The sequence below is a fragment of the Amblyomma mixtum genome, chromosome 6 (assembly GCF_055824585.1).
Source record: "Amblyomma mixtum isolate Tamu chromosome 6, ASM5582458v1, whole genome shotgun sequence".
In the NCBI taxonomy this organism is placed as follows: domain Eukaryota; kingdom Metazoa; phylum Arthropoda; class Arachnida; order Ixodida; family Ixodidae; genus Amblyomma; species Amblyomma mixtum.
Window position 1 is genome coordinate 113,166,632 of NC_143017.1, and position 19,736 is coordinate 113,186,367.

General features: G+C 45.7%; 1 protein-coding gene across 1 annotated transcript in view; it reads left to right on the forward strand.

The window, feature by feature from the left end:
- LOC149340067 (uncharacterized) overlaps nucleotides 1-4,438 on the forward strand; it is a 46,556-nt gene extending 42,118 nt beyond the window's left edge. The window contains exon 3 of the mRNA XM_089548818.1: nucleotides 501-4,438. Within this exon, the coding sequence (XP_089404944.1) occupies nucleotides 501-1,069 (569 nt within the window). The 3' untranslated portion in view covers nucleotides 1,070-4,438. The remainder of the gene's footprint in view (nucleotides 1-500) is intronic.
- Nucleotides 4,439-19,736: the final 15,298 nt, after the last annotated feature.

The following is a 19,736-nucleotide window of genomic DNA, read 5'->3' on the forward strand; positions in this document are numbered from 1 at the left end:
TTGGATGGAGGCGAAGCCCAGAAGGCTCCTGTGTGCTGTGCGATGTCAGTGCATGTTTAAGATCTCCCGGGGGTCGAAATTATTCCGGAGCCCTCCACTACGGCGCCTCTTTCAGTGCGAAAGCAGTTTAGCCTCATACCCCGCAAAATCTTCATATGGACCTGAAGCCTCTGAGCTAGCCACGAAAAGAAGGAAAGGCGCATAACTGACTCCCTTGGTCAGTGGGCACCTCAGTCGCGATGCCAGCTACTTGGCGGTAATGTCTGCCTACAAAAAACTGTGAATATTTCGTGCTAGCAGTGCTAATCCGCCAGCCATTTTTTCTAAATCAATTAGTTTATTACTTATATATCACCAACCTACTTTTCTCCTCTTATATAAGTCTGTCTTTCTCTGTCGGCGACTGCTGGATTCGATTAGCTTTTCCGCCCATTTCCCCGCTCCGCCTGCTGCTAATGGTACCGGAACGGAATGCTGAATTCCTCTTTTGTAAACCGCAGGCAACAAGTTCGGCTGTGACTGCCGCCTGGCGTGGATCCTGCACCTGGAGAAGGCCACGCGCAACGAGAAGTTTCGGCGCGAGCTGCGGCACGTCAAATGCAGCTTCGAACAGACGCCGGCCCCGGGCAATCTGAGCAGCGGCACCAAGGTGGCCAGACTGACCCTCAAGGACCTGGGATGCCCCGAGGACTACGAGCCTCCCGAGCTGCCGTCGGCGCGCGAGAAGAAGACGGCTCTGTCCGGCTTCGCGGGAAAGAGCGCCGACACAGAGAAGGAGAAGAGCGCCGCGGGAGATCACGACGGGAGCAACAAGATCGTCGAGCGACCGCCGCCGCCGTCTCAGGGACCGCCGGGCGAGGGTCACGACCGAGGACCGGGCGGTGGCGACGGCATGCACAATGAGGTCGAGGTGGCCCTGAGTCAGCAGAAGGCGGCGCCCAGCGAAGCCGTGCTCAGACGCAATCGCGAGAGGAACTCTGCGGCAGCCGCGTCTCGGAGCCACATGGACAAGGCTCTCTTGTGCCTCTTCTTCGGCGTCGTTCTCACGCTAGTCGAGAGGGTGAGGTGACGCACAGGGTGGTGATTCGTGGAAGGTGTGCGTGTCTCGAGTGCTGTCCGTTTAATTTTCAGTGTTCAAAAGTGTCCCCGCAGGGGTTTGATGTAAGAGGTTTGAGAAAAGACACGCCCTTAATAACCGCACGAAAAAAACTGTGATGATCATGTTGTTGTTGCAGTTTTCTGACATGAGAAAGATGTTCCGACTTATCGCCTACAAAGTGTGCGCGTTTACGTAACTACGGCGGCTTAAGAACGATACGTTTATAAGCGCTGCAGGCTTGCCTCTGCTTGGCATGGACATATGCCTGGGTGTGGACAATTACTGCGCCTACGTTTTCATTTTTCTTTCTTGTTGCTGTTTTGAAAATACAAAAATCAACTTGGGCTGCGAACAGTGCCCGAATTTCATCCTGTACAAGAATGCGGAGCGTGACATTAACGTGAGGTAAAGCTTACTATATTAAATGAGCATGGCTCTTACTAACCCGACCTTTCTGTCACAGCATAAGTTACAAGGACAGAAACGAAAAGTAAATGACAGGAATGCTTCTTCTTCGTTAGTGAACCTACACCGCGTAGTCCAATGGTCAGAAAACCAAATTGCGAGTTATTAGAGGTGGCTTTGCAGAAGAAACGATGTTTGACAGCAAGGCGCTGCTATCATTCACCACTGTTTGCGTTACCCATTTTAATACAACTTAACTCCGCGTCGGTTAAATGATCAGCCTCGGTAGAAAGAGAACACACTGGGTCTGTGATACTTAGGCATACTTCACTGAAACAATTAATAGTGTTGATTACTAATCTGATTTAATGTTGTCCAATATGAGAATTTGGTTCGCCGTGTGCACATCTTTTGAATGGCCTGTCTAAAAGGCCCCGACAGAACTGTAAATATTCACCGGTGCATTGCACAACTTAAAATGAAGGGGCATGGGCCAGAATACTGAAATGTCATAGAGTCAATATCTAGAGAATAATTCTGGCCTGGTTCCTGGCTAACACCTTGTCACACGATGTTGTCAGAAAGAATGATACTATTTATTGCAAATAAGTCGCGAAGTTATGAAATCATTGGCATAACAAACAACGCGTGCTTCCTGACGAACTTTGTTCGCTCGCTAGTTTTCTTTTTTCGCTACTATGTGAGGCCTTAGCATCAGCTTCGGTTGTGACATGATTTCCGTTTACATCACGAAACATGCTTTGCATGTAAATCGTAAAAAAAAAATTATTTACTACGCACCAATTCCACTGATTGAAAACGAAATTCTTTGTTCCAATGAAAACACTCCTTTTCAAACACTATCTAATTCATGCATTGCGTTCTCATAAAAGATCACATGTTATGAAGGATCTGGACCAGATTTTTATTTTGTGTGATTAAGCCCGAGATTCTAAGTGTCGATAGATATTACCACAGTATTAAGATGTTCGTGCTCATTACGCGGCAGATGTGCATGACATTTTCAAGAGGCGAATATTTGGAAAATGCGTCTTGTGATTATAGCTTTTAATGCATTGCATCCGTAGCACATCATGATAATGAAGAAACCATATTATGCGCGTCTTCATAAGCGTAGATGTTGACCAATCATGTTAATATCCCAGAGGATTTGTTTTAGCCAAAGCCTGCTTCAGGCACAGGACCTGTTTAAATTGTATTGAAGGGATCGCTGAAGTTTTAGACATTTGTGAAACAAATAGAACTTTTTGCCGCCTTGATGTGTGTAACTTATCTTTTTTCCGAGTTGCAGGAGCGTTTAGGGCTTTTTCTGGTGAACTGAAATCGCTATTTGATGCCATATTCCCACTGCTGCAATAATTGAGCTTCAACCAAACTTCTACTGCTGTTAAGTTTTGAGCGCTTTGTTTAATACAATACCTTACTGTAAAAAAAGATACAATTAATACACACAATACATTACAGTGCGACAGAATACAATGGACTAAAATTACAACACAAAAGCCGCCATTGCCCTGCACGGGAACACAAGTGATTGTCATGTCCAGTGAAATGCTTTACAATTAATTCTTCCACATCTCGTTCCTTCTTTAAAAGGTGATCGTAACGTTTCCTTTCTGCGCGTTTGCAGTTCTGTACTTTCTATTATTTCGGAGACTATCTCCATTGCCTGCTTTCCTGCATAAAACTTTCGCATGGTAAGTAGTCGGCAAATATAGCCTTTTTTGTGTCTTACTTGTATTTTCGTGCGATTTCAGTGCTGCAGCTGCAAAGATGTCGACGCTAAGGAATCACCTTTATTTAAGATTGCTGAAACAGTACGGACCGTTCCGCTGTTTTCGAGTAGTTTTCTACTACAGCACTCTAACACAATGACAGCTCGGTCTGCTCCTTCTTATGTCACAATGATCATCAGTGCATGAGACAACTGTTGAATGTGCTCATCTTGACCGACATCATCACTTGCCAAAGGCAGTTGCCCGCGTACTCCTTTCACGAGTGCAAAGAGACATGTTACTTATTCAGGGTCGGTATGCGTCGGCAAGAACACACACCACCTAATCGCACCTTTGGTCACTTAGTGAGCGCACTGAATGGTGTGAAATGCCTGTGACATGTAAGGTAGTTATTTCAGCTGATCGCCACGCTTCCAAGTGTGACGTGCTTTCTTTTTTTTTTTACGAAAATACCTTGCGTTTGCTTTGTCAGAAATTGCAAGTCTCTAGTTTAAGTTACCCTCTGAGTACTTCCAGACACCCCATTCACTGACAAACGAGTCTACGTTCTCCAAGCAAAGCATCGTTTGCTCTTCCAAGTAAAGCGATAGGTTTTACTGTGCACGCACCTCTTCATCCTTGCTGCCGCATATATAAAGGTTAAAAATGGACTTCCACATATGGCGAGTTCATTTCAGACTGCAAGCTCGCTTGACAGGGCTGTTTTTTTTTTCATGATTACTCTGCCGACTTACTTCCGCTAGTTAGTCGAAGTAAAGCTCGAAAGAAGCACCTTGTAGAAAGGAAATAAGAAGGCCGCCAGGTTTCACGTTAGCATTTCGGAAAGAGAGAGGCATTGAAACTGCGGAATTGTGGCTGAGTTCATTGTCACGCAATGCTGTTTCTATCGCGAGCATGTATGCCACCAGAAAAAAAGAAACCGTGGCAGCCATGTTGTTCTGTCACATATTTATCTGCTCTTGCTTCGCAATGGCGGGCACGAGTGGTAAGATCACTGTGTGCATTGTTGTGTATGTAAACATCATACCGTTGTGCATCGGTGCTGTTTCGATGCGCTGAAGTAACAAAAAAAGAAAGAAGAAAGAGGAAAAAAATCAGTATTTTAGCGACACTGAGGTGATGAAGGTTTTCTGTAAGATACTGTGTTGACAATAAATGATACAGTTGTACTTGCAGACCCGCTGTGTATGCGAGTTGCCCAATGCATTGTACTTCCCGCTCCTGATGGCAGCCCAGCGTAAGAAGATGCTGCAATATTTTCTCCCACACGCTTTAAATATCTGCATTAGTACTTTCGTTTAAAACGGGGTGGTGCTTTGGTATAAATTTCACTGAAGTGCGGCAAGCAGAAGGTAAGACTAAAGCACCCTGCCACGACGCACTTTGCTAAACCTCGTTGCACTCCGCCTCATGACAGCGAAGGCCGGAGCTCACGACTGGTAAGTATGTAATTGGCATGGGCGTCTCCTTAGACGCAAAACTACGCACTCGTAAAGGGAATAATATGCTTGTGCTTCGGAAACGGTCCTCTGGTTATGGCTAACATTACTTTTCGAAAGGAGACAGAAGTGGTCAGAGATTGCTATCAATTCTAAACGACTTACTCATCTTCAGTTTTGGTTCACAGATTTCAAGAACAAAGGATCAGTAGCGATAGCATTGCTGTCTTTCGCCTATTTTTAGTCCTTCGTACGTGCGATTTGAATCTAGTGAGCGTTCGCTTTGCGCTACAGAACGGGTAGGAGGCAGTTTTTCGAGTGCTCAAGATCGTAATTTAAATCCTGTCGGTGGCGAGGATACAGTTGCTGCTTGCGTCCCCCCTGAGTAAACTTTGTTTAGTTGAATAATTATCATAATCCAGCGTACAGGAAGGGCTCGACTGAGTAGTGCATGTCCTTGTCTCCATGCATTTCAATATTTTGGTGCTAAAAGTAGGGCGAACGTGACCACGCATACGCATGCCCAGAAACTCGCGGCGGAGCGATCGTTTATACGGCCCTCACTCACCTCTTGTTCTTGTCACGTCGCGTTCTGTGAAAAGGTGCTTCGTGCCGCTATGTTTTGGCTCTGGAGCTCTAGAGAACGCTGCGCCTTTCAAGAACGATTTCCGAACGATAGGAGTGGCGACAATAATGCACCAGATAACGACATTTCTCTCTTCCAATGGCGTCATCGCAGCATCGTTTTTGGCTTCTAATGAGGCACTACAAAGGAAAACTAACCTACCCTGTTTACAGAGAGAGTATTGCGCAATTGCCACCCAGGTATGGAGTTTTTTTTTTCTCAGTATTAAGCGGCTCACATTCGGGACGGCCACGCAACTCTCAGGTCTTACTGACAGACTCTTCGATACCATGATTGCCCTTAAAGGTGGCTAAAAAAAATGGGTCATTGTTCTTCCAACACAAGTTTTTAAGTTGGAAACAGCACGAAGATGTCTCAAAGCACAGCTTACCAAGCACAGTTGTCAGCCACGGACTTCGCCGCCTACAGTAAGACGATGCGTTCTCCGATAATCCGCCTGCAATAAATGCAAGCGCGTAAAACACAAATTTCAAAACCGAAATTACTGCGAACAGCAATTTTTCTTGTTACATCATTTGAATCATTATCGGCATCAGCCAGCTCTCCCAAACATCCAAGTGTGTTTTTATCAGCGCACTGTTATCGAGCGCCGAAACTGTCGCAGCTGCGCGGTCGTCCAGTCTTGACGCACTCTTTCATGCACTTCTCCATCATCCCATTTGCTTAGATGACGCGCTAGTGTAAGGGCGGTGTGCTAGTCAATAAACATACATGCTACAGCTGCCTAGGAAATAATGACAAACGTCTCACTACTAACGTTCTTCACACTTTAAAATTTCAGTGCTATATTTTCAACGTGCTCTGTGGAGCAGCCTCTTAGAAGAGTTTCGCATCCTTAAAAAACTACGAAAAAAAAAACAAAGGGCCTGTGCGGCATTCTGCACTGAAGTGCAGCATGGATTCTGCAGGCTGTAATGAGTCTTTTATTCTTTACCCATTCACTCGTGTCACTATCTCGCAGTATTGGTCAACCGGAGCAGTTGCAGGACACGGCATTCATGTTTCGATTGGAGAGATATGGAAAGACACCCGTGTGCTGTCACTGCACTTTAAATACTTCCATGCCGCTGAAGTTATTCAGAATATTTACGCTGTCATAGCTGCGAGGTTGTCTTATCCCGAATACCAAGCACCTCATCATGTCTGTAATCATGTGGAGTTTAGACGAACTGATCAATTTGCAGTGCGATGAATCAAATCGTGGGCCTTGCTCCTTAATAAACAGTTTGCGGGAAGTAAGGCTAGGCCACAGGGAAGTTATAAGAACTAAGCACTATCGAGGCAGAAAGCTGGAATAAATAAGTGAGGACGGGTGTGTGGCTTCACTGAGATTTAACTGTGCGTCTGTTGCGGTTCGCTACTAGGAATGTGGTGGTGGAAATTGCAAAGATGGACTCTTAGAACAAATGAGGGCTTATTCCTGGAACGTAAGCCATAGAGTGAATTTCTCTGCTTTTAGTCTATAACTTGACAGGCAGTGGAAAGTCACTGGTGGAATGACACCCGTCAGTTGAAGTGGAAAGCGAAATTTATGGCTGCCGGCAAACGACACAATCTCTCTTTACGAGTAATGTATCACCGGGACTCAGTATTTCTCAGACTTCTCTTGTATCACTGGCCACACGGCTCAATTTATTTGGAGGAGAAATTCTAGAGGCCCGTGTACTGTGCGATGTCAGTGTGCGTTAAAGAACCCCAGGTGGTCGAAATTTCCGGAGCCGTCTACTACGGCGTCTCTCATAGCATTAGTCGATTTGAGACGTTAAACCCTATGAACCAACCATAAACCAACCAAACTCCCAATACATGCGATATGAGAGAGGATCTTCTACCTGGGCAGCCAACATGTAGAAGATGAAATTAAATTGTTTATCTAATAAATTTGTTTGGCGCTCTGTGCAATCCTCCTCCAGCAATTTCTTCAAATTTCACACTCGGTTAAAACTTGCCACTTAACAAGTCATGTTAAAGCATGGCGGACAAGGGAATGGTGGCATGGTCTGCCACAGACAAAGTATGATGTTTCTATACCCCACCCTCTCAGAGTGCCGGCTTCCTACCTCGCACAGGCGTACAGGATGTTCAATAAATGTGTTCTTCGGCGCGTGCGGTTCGAAAGGTCTTCGGCGCCAGACAGCAGCTCGTCGTTTGCGCCACCGGTGACTACTTTGTCTTCATTTAGCCGTCGAGACGCGGATGTCGCCATTGCGTGGAGCCATATATTTTAGTTTCGGGCAATATGGACGCCGGATGCAAGGCCTTCGAGCCCTTGGCCATAAGCGCGATCGCGACCTTTCATTGCGCCACCATGGATTCCTCTAGAGGGCGAGTTGAATATTAAAAGTGAAGTGCAGCTATGTAATTTCACCTAGATTTTAACAAAGCTTCTAAACAGTAGCGAGGAACTTCGGCCGAAAGCGCCCAGTGATAAGGACAGGGGATAAGATGATGCCAAGGACATTGTCAGCTGATAAGGAGATTAAAGCCGCGCACCGCACCTTAGAACCGCGCAACGAACCTTCGACGTCTTGATATCCTGATCGCGGTTTGGCGCTTGGGAGCAGGAAAGCGTTAGCACCATTATGGGCTAAGAGGGGTCAGTCTTGCTAGTAATCAAGGCATGCACTGCGGATGCTACGGGACAAGAAATCGACGATCGCCACACAGGAAACTAATTTTATAATGGTTGGTTGGAGTTTAGCGTCCCAAAGCAACTTAGACTATGAGAGACGCCGTAGTGAAGGGCTCCGGAAATTTCGGCAATGACTACACAGAGTGTGGATTAATCGTTGCGTGGGCATTTGCCGTCTATCTTTGGCGCTGCATTTGACAACTGTGACGAAATAATGGTAACTAAATGCTGAACATAGTTAAGTCAGCATTCTGAAGAGAGGCCGCTGGACCGCCTCCTGTACCATAGAGCCGTGTTAGCGATGACGATAATCGCCTGCATATATCATGCGCAAAAATTTTTCAGAGCGTTGCACGCGGTGCAAATATGCAGGAAAATTGTATGCAGTGGTTACAAAATTTTATAGAGCACAAGGCAATAGAATTACCATGTCCTGTGAGATAAAATATTTTAAAGTATTATAATGCGAACTCGGGTCATAGACGCATTGTAATGCCAGGGCTCATAGACGCATTGTTATGCCAAGGCTCATAGACGTATTGTTATGCCAAGGCTCATAGACGTATTGTTATGCCAAGGCTCCTGGAAAGACTGCTTTCTGTGATCACCCTCCGAATAGCGCCGGGTTCATATTTAGGAGACCCGAAAGCTGTCACTAATGGCGGCATACTAACGAGGGATTGGCATCAGACTCCAGGCATCAGACTCCAGGCAGCGGCGACAGCGTCTCCCCTTTTGTTATGGGAAACATGGTTTTATACCCCTTGTCGTCAGCGAGCCACTTCAGCGAGGCTCGACAATCGCGCGTCAACTGCGGCGGCCGGATGACGCCGGGGGTAGACAAAGGCCTTCATATTCCCTGTGCTAACCCCAGTGGCGGCAGTGGGAAGAAAGGGATCCTTCCCCACGCATCGTTGCAGAGAGAACACGGCGACCTCCTCAAGGCCAGGTAACCTTTCTGGAAAGGGGGCTCTAGGCTGACCCGGCTCATCGTCCGATTCCAGCGGGGCTGTTTGACATGGTAGCGAATTTTCACCACGGCTAGAAGTGCTGCATCTTCGTGGCCCCATCGCCTTCACTACCGGAACTGCTGCGAGAGGGCTTTGGTGTCGCATATTTTTGTAGGTGGCCCCACGTGCGTACAGCCTATTGGACGCTTGCGATGGAACTGTTGTCCCTACCTAGGGATGAGGCACGCTTTAAAAAGAGCAGTGTTTTGTGTGCTAAGTTTCTCGTGGTTCATCTAGACACTATCTTGCCTTACTGATCTCTTTCCTCGCTTCTAGTCTTATAGTATGGCCATCATGCAATTATTTTGTCCAAAGTTTTCTCGTTATTTCATCGCAACAGCGTCTTCGGCTTCCTTGTCCCTTCTCCGTCCCGACCACGCCACCTGGATCCAAACAGCAGTGACTGAACTGCATTGAGGATAGCGGGCAAATACTGTAAATGAGATACGCAAACAGTGAGGTTTGATCTTCCTAAGCTTTGTGCTATTGTTGCCTATGCAGTTTCTACAGAAAGGCCCATGTTTAAATTATGACGAGGTTTTGTAGCAGCCAATATTTTGCTAAAGGATTGATTGGCAGAAAACATCGGTGCGCAGCAGTATGACAGCAGATACTTAAAATTTTGTCATCAATAAATGGGACCCCAGAGAAATGTGTAGTAATTTTTTTTCCTTTTTCCTTAATTTACGCTCTTCCTGATGAAACGACGAAGAAATTTCAGAGCCGGTTATGGTTATAGTGAACTAGAATACTCACTATAGTTATGGTACACTATCGTAAGACATATATCAGCCGCCTCTGCGTATTGATTACCAGTTGTTTTAGGGAAGCGTGCCACTAATTATAAAAAATGGCCTTTGGAGGCATGAAGACAGCTTTTGCGGAATAGTAATACCTGTGTTGGCGGACATCATAAAAGGAGTAAAAAATACTGACTAGTTAGATGAATGCCTACTTTGTGACAATTATCTTTGTAAGTATTGCAGTTAGGCCTGGTTGCAGTTAGAGGCACACGTTAATGGTAATGGCCATGTCAGTTTTTAAAAATGCGAAAATGCGATTACCTTCAGCGCAGTGGCACAAAAGAATTTGGTCATCACGCACGTAGCGACTCGCGCTTTCGAATAACCCACGCGTAGAGGAACGGCCCACCGAGAACTTCACTACATTACGCAATTGCGACGTTACCTTCTCTGTCCCGCTTCCGCTGCGCTGCTCTACTGAGGTCCCTGCTCCAGCAAGTACGAGAGCGATAAGGTCATGTGACGCATTCACCGCCAAGTGACGTGGCTAGCAGGTGTTGATTTGTCCGGGGGCTTGCTCGTATTTTGGCGTTATATTGGCCAAAATTTGTTGAGCTCTAGCGACAAAGGTAATAGAATTCTCGTAATTCTAACAACTGATATGACCATTAAGACGACCGCCTAAAATTCTGTAACTGCAACCAGGCGCCTACGGTAGTTAAGAAGTAAATGATCAGAAAATAGTTATCCGTCTAAGCAGTCCACATTATTCAACTCCTTTTTTTAATGAGCGACAACACTGCTACATTTTTGCCAGCGAAGGCTTCGTGATACCTCAAAAGCTTAATATTAAAATTAGTGGCGGGCTTCTGTGAAACAATGTGTATGACAAGGCGCTCAACGGCCGTGAATAAGTGTTTTAACTTCCCTATAGGAAACTACAGGCCTGTTTGGACTTCGCCGCTGCAGTACTGATTTCTCGCCTCCTCTTTTTTTCTTTCTTGAACCTTTGTGCCCCGTGCACTAAAATATTCGAGCCCGCGAGGTCTACTTACAAAGGTCACTCAACTCCACCTTGATATCGCCCACCAATGGTCACGCCCGTCGCGTTCGGGCACGCGCACCTGTAATCCGCTTAACAATGTTTCACAATTAGATTACCCGAGTCTGCGATTAGTGGAGCCTCTTGCTTGACTAATGAAGCCGCTTCGTGGCTCAGCGAATAATTTAGGATACTGCATTCAGCTTGAGTGCCGGTCCATTGCGTAAGTACGCGGAACGGCCGCGTTAATTATTGAGCAGTCCTGGCAGCAATGCGAACATTGCCGATTCTGCCGGAAGGCTTACGTTGCCCGGCTGTCCTCCGAAATGCAAATGCGCCTAAGTTATGGCATATCCAAGAGGGAATCTGCCATACCGCGCTGTCCGGTCGGCCGACCCGTTCTGTGGCAGTTCGTTTACCACGAAGCCTAAGTTTCCGTATTTAAGCTAATGAACAGGGCCTGGAACGTTGGTAACGACTTGCTGGGCCAACGTTGCAACCGTGTGATTAGGCATTTAATTTCGAGCCAATTACAGATTCGTTCTTTAAGTGGTCAGGACCGATGTAGAGTTCTCCGTCGGCGTCGTAAGTGCTGAATGTGCGGCGGACGGCTGCATATTGCTTTCACGTGAAACAAAAAAAAAAATGTTGGCAATTGGCACAATGACAAAGCCTGCGGGTCCAATAATTTGCTTAATGGATGCCAGTTTGACAGTTTTCTGTACAGAGAGGCTAACAGTGAGAGGCGAGGACTTCTTTCCTGCCCTCTACTGCTCTGACGCTTAATTTCCTAGCCGAGCTCACTACGGCCTGCCAGTTCGCACGTTGAAGAAACTTGATGCTGAGGCGGAGCACTGACATTCTATGTATTTCTGCTTATGCGTCTAATACAGAGACGACATGCACTCAAAACGCGCTACTAAAAGGAGGAGAGGCACATTGCAGAGAAAAACATTACGTCCCAGAACACGAGGAGTGCACGTCTTAGTAACCTTCAGAAGCAGGTTATCATGTTGCCTGTTTAGTGTGCACCTAGTAATCCATTCTCCTGCGTAAGTACCATGCGAGTACCACTGCTACGCGCCGCAATAACCTTATTTATTTCTGGAGCTTTGGTGTCCAGTGGGCTCTTAAGCTACTCCCATTCCGCAGAATTTGTTCGTACAACCAGAAGCAACCAGTGAATGGTGCCCCAATCTTGATGTCAATTAAATAAGTGAAAGGTGATGTGACGCCGTATATACTGGTCACATGAGATATGTTTTGAAGTGTTTTTTACTTGAATTGCTCTTTGCCGGCTCTTCTCGGCGTTCTGGAGCACTAGAGCTATAAATGAGTAAGCTATCAGCACTTCGGTCAAATGTTTCCAAGGAAAAACATATGAGGAAAGCTGTAGGAGATGGTTTCCATTCGTTGCCTTGCCAAGACGACACGGCCGAACGAATGAGCATCGAAAACGAGAAGAAACCAAGACCAGCGCTGTTTGACGCACGCCGAACCTTAGTACCACACAGATCGCCACCTATTCAGCTGCTTCACAGCGCTCTCCACTAGCCCAGTACCGGAGTTTACACAGAATTTTAGCCGCTACAGAATGCCACTGTCTTCTGCTGTAGAGTTGAATGGGAGCATTCGAGCTCTGAAGTTGCTATTTCCTGCGCATCTTGCGCAGATGTGTAGTGCTGTGCTACGCCCCCATATCTCGTGCTTCGCCAGCTGTGGAGTGCTGCACTGAGAATATTAGAGAGTTTTAGTATAGCGTTAGCGTGATAGCGGACCTAAGGGAAATTACGTTAGCGTGCCGCAAGCAACTTATCCCCACAGACAGTTTTAGTATAGCGTTTTGAAAACGTTAAACGCCATCTGCTTGACATGGATGCGAATGGTCCTTCTAAAATGGTCGACACGGCCGCTAACTTGCCAAATTATAATATTTCCGAGTTTTTTATACGAATTATTAGTGCAGTGTTCATTTTCGTCTGCAAAATGACCCCGAAATTACAATAAAATGAAATAAAAACGTAAAACAGTGGCGCCATCTAGTAAAGGCAATGTTAACTACAAGCCGTTGGAGCAAGAATATTTGTTATCACATGACCTCTAATGTTTAAAAAACTTTTGTAAATTTAATATAAACTCTCTTTACGTAATTTAAGTCCATAAAACACCGCGAAAAGCCTCCAAATCTATTTTTGTCTCGTTCCAGACGTTTTTGCTGGTTGCTGCTGCGTTTCGGGCCGTTGCAGACGGTAGCAGTGCAGCTGGAGGTGCTATTAGGCTTGCGCTCTCCAGAATCGAGAGCGTATCTTAAAAACAGGGCTGAATTGAAGCTTAAACTTTATCGGCGAAGCAAGGTAAGTCATAGCGAAAAGCAAAAACACCAGTAGTTGCCGGTAAACATGCCGACCGGAATCGCAAGAGCTGCTGAATCGGCTGAAGCGGGCGGCTGTCGCTTGAAAGGACGCCGCCATGTTTCCACGCTAAGGGCGCAAATGTCGCAACGCTAAATTCTGAAAATTGCGTGCGTACGCTAACGCTATTTCCCCGTTAGCGTTCTGCGCATGCGCACTCTGGACCCGCTATTCCGCTATGCACGCAATTACGCAAAGCCCGCTATACTAAAACTCTCTATTAACGCGATAACGTTAAAGGCCCCGTTCACCAGAATATTCGGTGTCGGCATTGTCGGCGTCCACTTTGTGAGCGAAAAATCACGACCATGGCTTTGACAGGTGGTCCCTAGAAAGCAACCTAAGAGGTAGGCACTTAGGTCACGTGACCTTGAAGCGTCACCACAATTTGCCCACCGGATACTGAGCAAACTGCCCACCGTGGAAGGTGGCAGTTAAATTAATTATTGGTCGCTCGGTGAAAGCAACCTGTACCGCGCAAGGCCCACCGCTGGGAGCACCTGCCATCGCAGGGCAGTGGCGCAGCACTTAACCGCCGCACCACTGAGCCAGGAGGACTGTGAGGACACACAGCGAGCTATGAATGTAAAGTAGAGGATGACCTTCTGCTTATATGGGAATTAACCCATTACGCTATCGCGTCTTGGCCTTAAGTGTGTCCTTTCTAATATTTGTTTGATTTTTGCCTTATGTCCTGTAGCGTGAGGGCGTTTGCGTGAACCAGCCTTCATTCAGACTGACACGGCTGATGGGAAGTTTTCGTGCTTTATGTCGGTTTATAATTGGGCGCAACCTTAACTGTCATCACGTTGGCTATTCCTGTTGGCCATAAAGTGCCCGTCAAACAACCACGGTTCGATGTTACCGGCGCGTATTTTCGGAAGAAAACTCCGAAAATAACCATTCCTTAAAAAGCTACTGAACGCAGAACAGGCCGTTCATGTGAGGAGGTGTATAAAATAATAAAATAAACGGGCTCTTAAAAAAAAGAAGTAGGTTGAACACAACCTTTGTTTTCACTTCACATCTCGGAAAAAGAAAAGGGAATGGAAGGAAGACAGAAGACGCAACGAGCTGCTGCACCATCAGCGAGACAATGCCGCGCTGTTCGACTGAAAACCAGGGCAGATAGTGAGGGCAGGGAGTGAGCAAATCGAATGGGAAGTTCTGGCTGCGGAGAGCACTGATGCGTTTGTTTTTACTTCTTCGTCCATTTTTTTCTAGCCTTTTCCAAAATACAGCGTGCGATGGCGTACATAATGGAAGCTGTCCACCGAACAAAAGATGAACAGGAAGAGTGTCACCAGAAATTCGAAATCTTGTTTTCTTTTTCACAAGACTTCTTAGTTTATCGCGTTATTTTTTCATGACTGACAGATATAAGCCTTTTTTGCGTTTTATTTAGCGCTGCGTTGGTTCTCTGTTCGCAGAAGCAAAATTGCGAGCATTTCAAGCTCCGTGAGAGATCCTGTATGAACCCTAACCCAGATGCTGTCTTTCGCCCCAGTTCCATAGACTACAGTTTGCAAGTGAGCTGTTAGCTCGATCAACTGCCCTCGTCAAACGGCGCAAGTTAACAAAGGCTGCACAACAAAGCGCCGAATTTCGCTTACATATGAAAAAAAAAAGTGTGACCAGAGACTTTCTGTTTGCGACTATCTTCCAAAGGTAGACTGTTTAAGCATTACTTTGCTGGTTCTATTCTAATAAAGCTAATCAAGTGAGTAACCATGGAAGACAAGCGGGGGTCATTTCTTATCTTCATCTTTCGAGATGTTCCCATATGTGATACATGTTATCGTTTTGACTGTATCCAAAGCAGCACGCAAACAACTCGTGTTCGGCCGCTTCACGTTTCCAGGAACAACAGAGCGCAGCACCGAAAAGTTATCACAGCCCTAGATCGGCGACCGCGCCTACGCAGACCGAGGTTTTCACTTTATGGACAGCGGGGTCAAAATTGCCGCGAGGAGGCAAACACGGCCGAACGCTTGTCGACGTCAATGCGAGAATGCGTGCTTAGGTGAACTAAGTCAGGGCGTACGCCCACTTTTCTTTCATTACGACATCGAACAAAATCCGCTTCGCCCACGTAAGACTCGTGTAATGCCCTTCTAAAAACCTGTTCGAGCGTCAGCGCGCGGACAGTTCCCAGTAATCTCCCCGCAGCCCGGTGCGCGCTGCTACAGTACACTCATTTGTCGTTGCGTATTTCAGTCGCTTCTACGGGGACCCTGTATTAGGGTGCCGTATGAAAGCGGAGAAATGACAGCAAACGTAATGAACTGAACAGCGCTTCTCAACGCAGACCACAGAGTGCACGGCTGCAGATTACTGAAGCCCTATTGGTCAACTTTTGCGCATTGGCTGACGGTTACACCCACATTAATTTCCCATACAACGTCTGACGTCCCCTTTTCATCGCTCTTAAAGATTCGTTCCCATTTCCGCTAATTACAACGCTCACGTGTTTCTCATTTTCAGTTTCATAACCTCACGCTAGGCTTTGCTGCTTCCATTATTGCTTCACAGGCTTTCAAAGGGGGCTGCATTCTGCCTTGCAGCTTTGGGCACGTTTGCTGTTCAGATGTCTATGCTTCAATAAGGATGAGGAGGAGGTAGAAGAGGAAAGGCAGGGAGGTTAACCGAAAGAATAATCGGTTTGCTACCCTACACGGGGGGAAAGGAGTGAGGAGATAAAAAAATTAAAGGGAAAAGAGAGTAGGAGAAAACTGAAGTCACTATGAAAAGTCAGCGTTCGTTAAAGTCTATGCTTCAATAAGAGAGCGAAAAATATTCAGGTATGCTAGCAAACAACCCTTTCGGCCCTGAACGAAGAGTAGACAGGCAATACTTTTTAAGGACCATATATTCTTGAAAATCACTGACAACAAGATTAGAAATTTGCTTATAAGAGACCCTATTATTGATATCAGCTTCAATTTCTGCGCTTTTTTGCGTTCGCTTGGCCTTTTAATAACAATAAAGATCACGTACGACACAAACTAAAGTCGCAATAGAATTCAAATTTTCCCACCTTTTTCATTTCCTGTCTGCTTGGTTGAGTGGGATGTGTATTTTACGCATATTTTCAACATAGTGGGGATTAACTCTATGAAAGTGTCACCGCACTTATATTTAAAACAAATATTACGCACCACTGCTTACACGTGCCAACTTGAGGAGGTCACGACTTCGTGGTAAAACTTCGGCCGTGTGGACTTTATGGTAAACCAGGCAAAACAAAAAAAAAATTACCAGGGGGACACGTAATTACTTGATGTGTTGGCAATGTGACAGCTTTAGAAGCTGTTGATGCCTTTAGTGGAAGTGACGTTTTTCTCGACCCAATGGGGAATTATTTGCTCTATTGACGTCACATCTCTCCAGCCAATGTGCGAATGTGGTGACCGACAGAACATTTTTTTTTTTGCTGATGAGTCTTTCAATGCTCTAACATAAATTCAGCGGGGTGTTTTCTGCCCTAATGACCCGCCGACGAAATGCCTTGTGAAACGTGATCTGCCTCCATTGCAACAATCTGTAGTTGACTTGAATCTGAAAACCTGCGCGCGATGATAAAGGAGCTAAACTCGTCAGCCTGCATACAGTGTAGTCAATAAAATAAGTAGTGCGCGTAACGGATACCAATAGCTGCACGAAAATGTCAGAAAAAGGAGTAACCACCACAGAGTTTCGTGAAAGCTATTCTATTTTCCGCACATATAACGACTAGAATGAACGACTACTTTTCAGTTCGTCCGGAGTTTCCGTTTTATTTAGAATCAGGGAGTGGGGTGCTCAGTGCATGCGGGCATAAAAAGAGGGAAAAAACTTCAAATTTTGAAGCTCTCGTGGACATCATTCGTTGACCAGCATGATTATCCACCACTTATTATCTCCAGGACAGCCTACTTTTCGAAATCCAGTGGTGGGCGAGCAAGACCTTTTTATACAGATGTTCCACTCTCTCACATTTCGTCTTAGAAAAAAAAATTATGTTGAAGGCAAAACGTGAAATTTTTTGTAAGCTGAGCAGTTTCTGTAAACAGCAGTAATGGAGAGCAAAAAATAATTCTAAAGCAAATTTTACGCCCTTCTCTTTTTATTCCCTGTGGGCAGCACGATTTCTTCACTGTTATATGGTTATTTTGAAGGCTCTTTTAATGGTTTTCAATAGAGGACTACAAACCGTGTGAACGGCTGTTTCGACCACGAATTTCCACTTTGCTACAAACAACAACCTTTGAACTGGCTGCGTACGAAAGCCCTACCCCTCCCCCCTCCTCCTACCAAGTTTGCTTGAGCACAAGAGCCAGGTGGTGAACTTCTCCCTTTTCTGCGCAAATACCCGCCAGTGTCTTCACTGGCGCTGCTTCACTGTCTTCAATGGCCATGCCAAAATGCTTTGTGTCGGGCATCGCGCGAATTGCCTCTCTGGACGCAGTTATCACTTTCAGTGACGGCAGCATGGCCAAAGTGAACGTCACGCGCAGTCATTTGGAATATCACTCATGTACTACGTTGTGATAAAGTAGCGCGGAGTGATTCGTCGCCGAAATTACTTTACTTGGAGAGATGGAGAAAGAATTACGAAAGAGTCCAAATAAGCAACATGACAGGCAGATAAGCATGAAATTGAAAGCGGTGTTGTGATGCGCTGGTGTTGCGGCTGGTAAACAGATATTTCAGCGCATGTTGCTTCTGGCAAAAAAAAAAAAAAAATTGAAGTGCCTTTAAACTTGAACATATTAAAATCTCATTTTAAGTATATTTGACTCATTGCTAAAAATGAAGAAAAATTGAAGGCTAATTTTTGTGAGCTTTCGACACAGATAAAGCAACTCAACTAGAATGGTGCTTATCTACTTGTTTCAATTTTACTCACGGAGTTTTAATGCAGAAACAATAATGAACGATGATTCTACAAAAAATTACATACTTCTGAATATTTCCTAGAAAACAAGAATTCCTGTTGAGTGGAAAATTGAGCAAATGTGAGTAAAAGAAACAAACCTAAAAAAGAATCTTTGTAGTAATTTCGGGGAAATTGTACATTTAAAATGTCTCAAAGGGCATAGAAGCATCAGGCCGACCCTCTGCCCTAAAGCTACAGCGCTGAAAGCGTACGGACACTACTGAGCCTAATCACGACAGAATTGCGGCTTTGGACCTATCTTTTTTTTTCCGTAACGAAAGTCCTAATTTCTGGAAGATCGTAAGTATTGCCCGAATATTACTTCATTGACAGAAAAAAGTTCGTACCAAACACCTGCGTCTGCTTCGTAGACGTGGGCATAAATTAACGATTGTCGCGATCGGAACAAGCAACTCGCTGCACGGTCGGCGCGAAAATGACCGGACTCGGCGGGGCTCCTAGCAGGAAGTTATTTACGTCCGCGAGAAAACACGTCGCGACAAACATGCGAAGGAAGAAGGTGGGAAAAAAGGAAAAGAAAAAGTATGAAGCGCTCGCGCCTTCAGGGAACCAGAATAGCGAACAACGCCGAAGCCCAGCTTGTCGATCGAAGATTGTTGTTGCTGTGGGTAGCTGTGGGTAGGTAGTTGGCTCCAGGGTGCGTAGAAGCGCTCGGCGTATTTCATTTCCGACCGCGCTGGCAGTCTCGCGTACCACCCAATATGCCTCGCCACATTCGTTTTCCGTGTGTGCCTGCGTCTGTACCAAAGTTTGGCTGCATTTTTGTTGCCCTTCATGTCCAACAGCAAATGGGCATGGCAGGAGAAGAAGATGATGTTGATGACGATCACTTGGAAGTGGCCGGTAACATCCCTCCTGGCTGTTTATGGGAGTCTGGCATATCGCCGGGGGAAGAAAAAGAAGGAAAAAGAAAGGTAAGACGCGAAGGATGGTATGACTTGAGAGATGCACAAATGAAGGACACGCCAAGGGCATTATGCAGCAGAACACGGAAATAGAAACGGGGCATTTATTGCTGCTGCGCGTGAGAGCCTAAAAGAGGCCCCAAAAAAAGGCTGCGATAAGCAGCTTATATTACCCGGCCATGAATGGCGTAGGCACGGACTGATAGCAGCAGATTGGTCGGTGACCGTGAAAGGTTCGTGGAAGGACACTGTCGTGTCTATGTATGGCACTGCAGACGAAGTTTGCTAGGGAATATGCACTGATCGAATCATTTGCCTTCTGTTGACAAGCATTGAATGAATGAAAGAGTGAACAAGGTCAGCGGTTTGCCCGTGCGTTCCGTTAACGTCAAAGCGGTTTGTTTACTCTCAAAGGCACAAAACTGGCCTCCTTAACAAATGACAGAACGCGGCTTTTAGCTCATGTTCTCTCGTGCTGTAAACCCCTGTGCTCTTTGAAGTACCTCTTGCTGGGCGAGTTGGTTCGTGGCTTTAAATCGACAACAAATTGTTAACACAAGACAGACAAAGAAGACGAGGTTGACGGGAATGGAGCAAACTTTTACTTTCAAAGCAATGAGAACAGTTTCAAGTTTGATGATGATGATTAAGTCTGAGGACATCACCATCATCATAAAATTTGAAACTGTTCTCAATGCATTGAAAGTA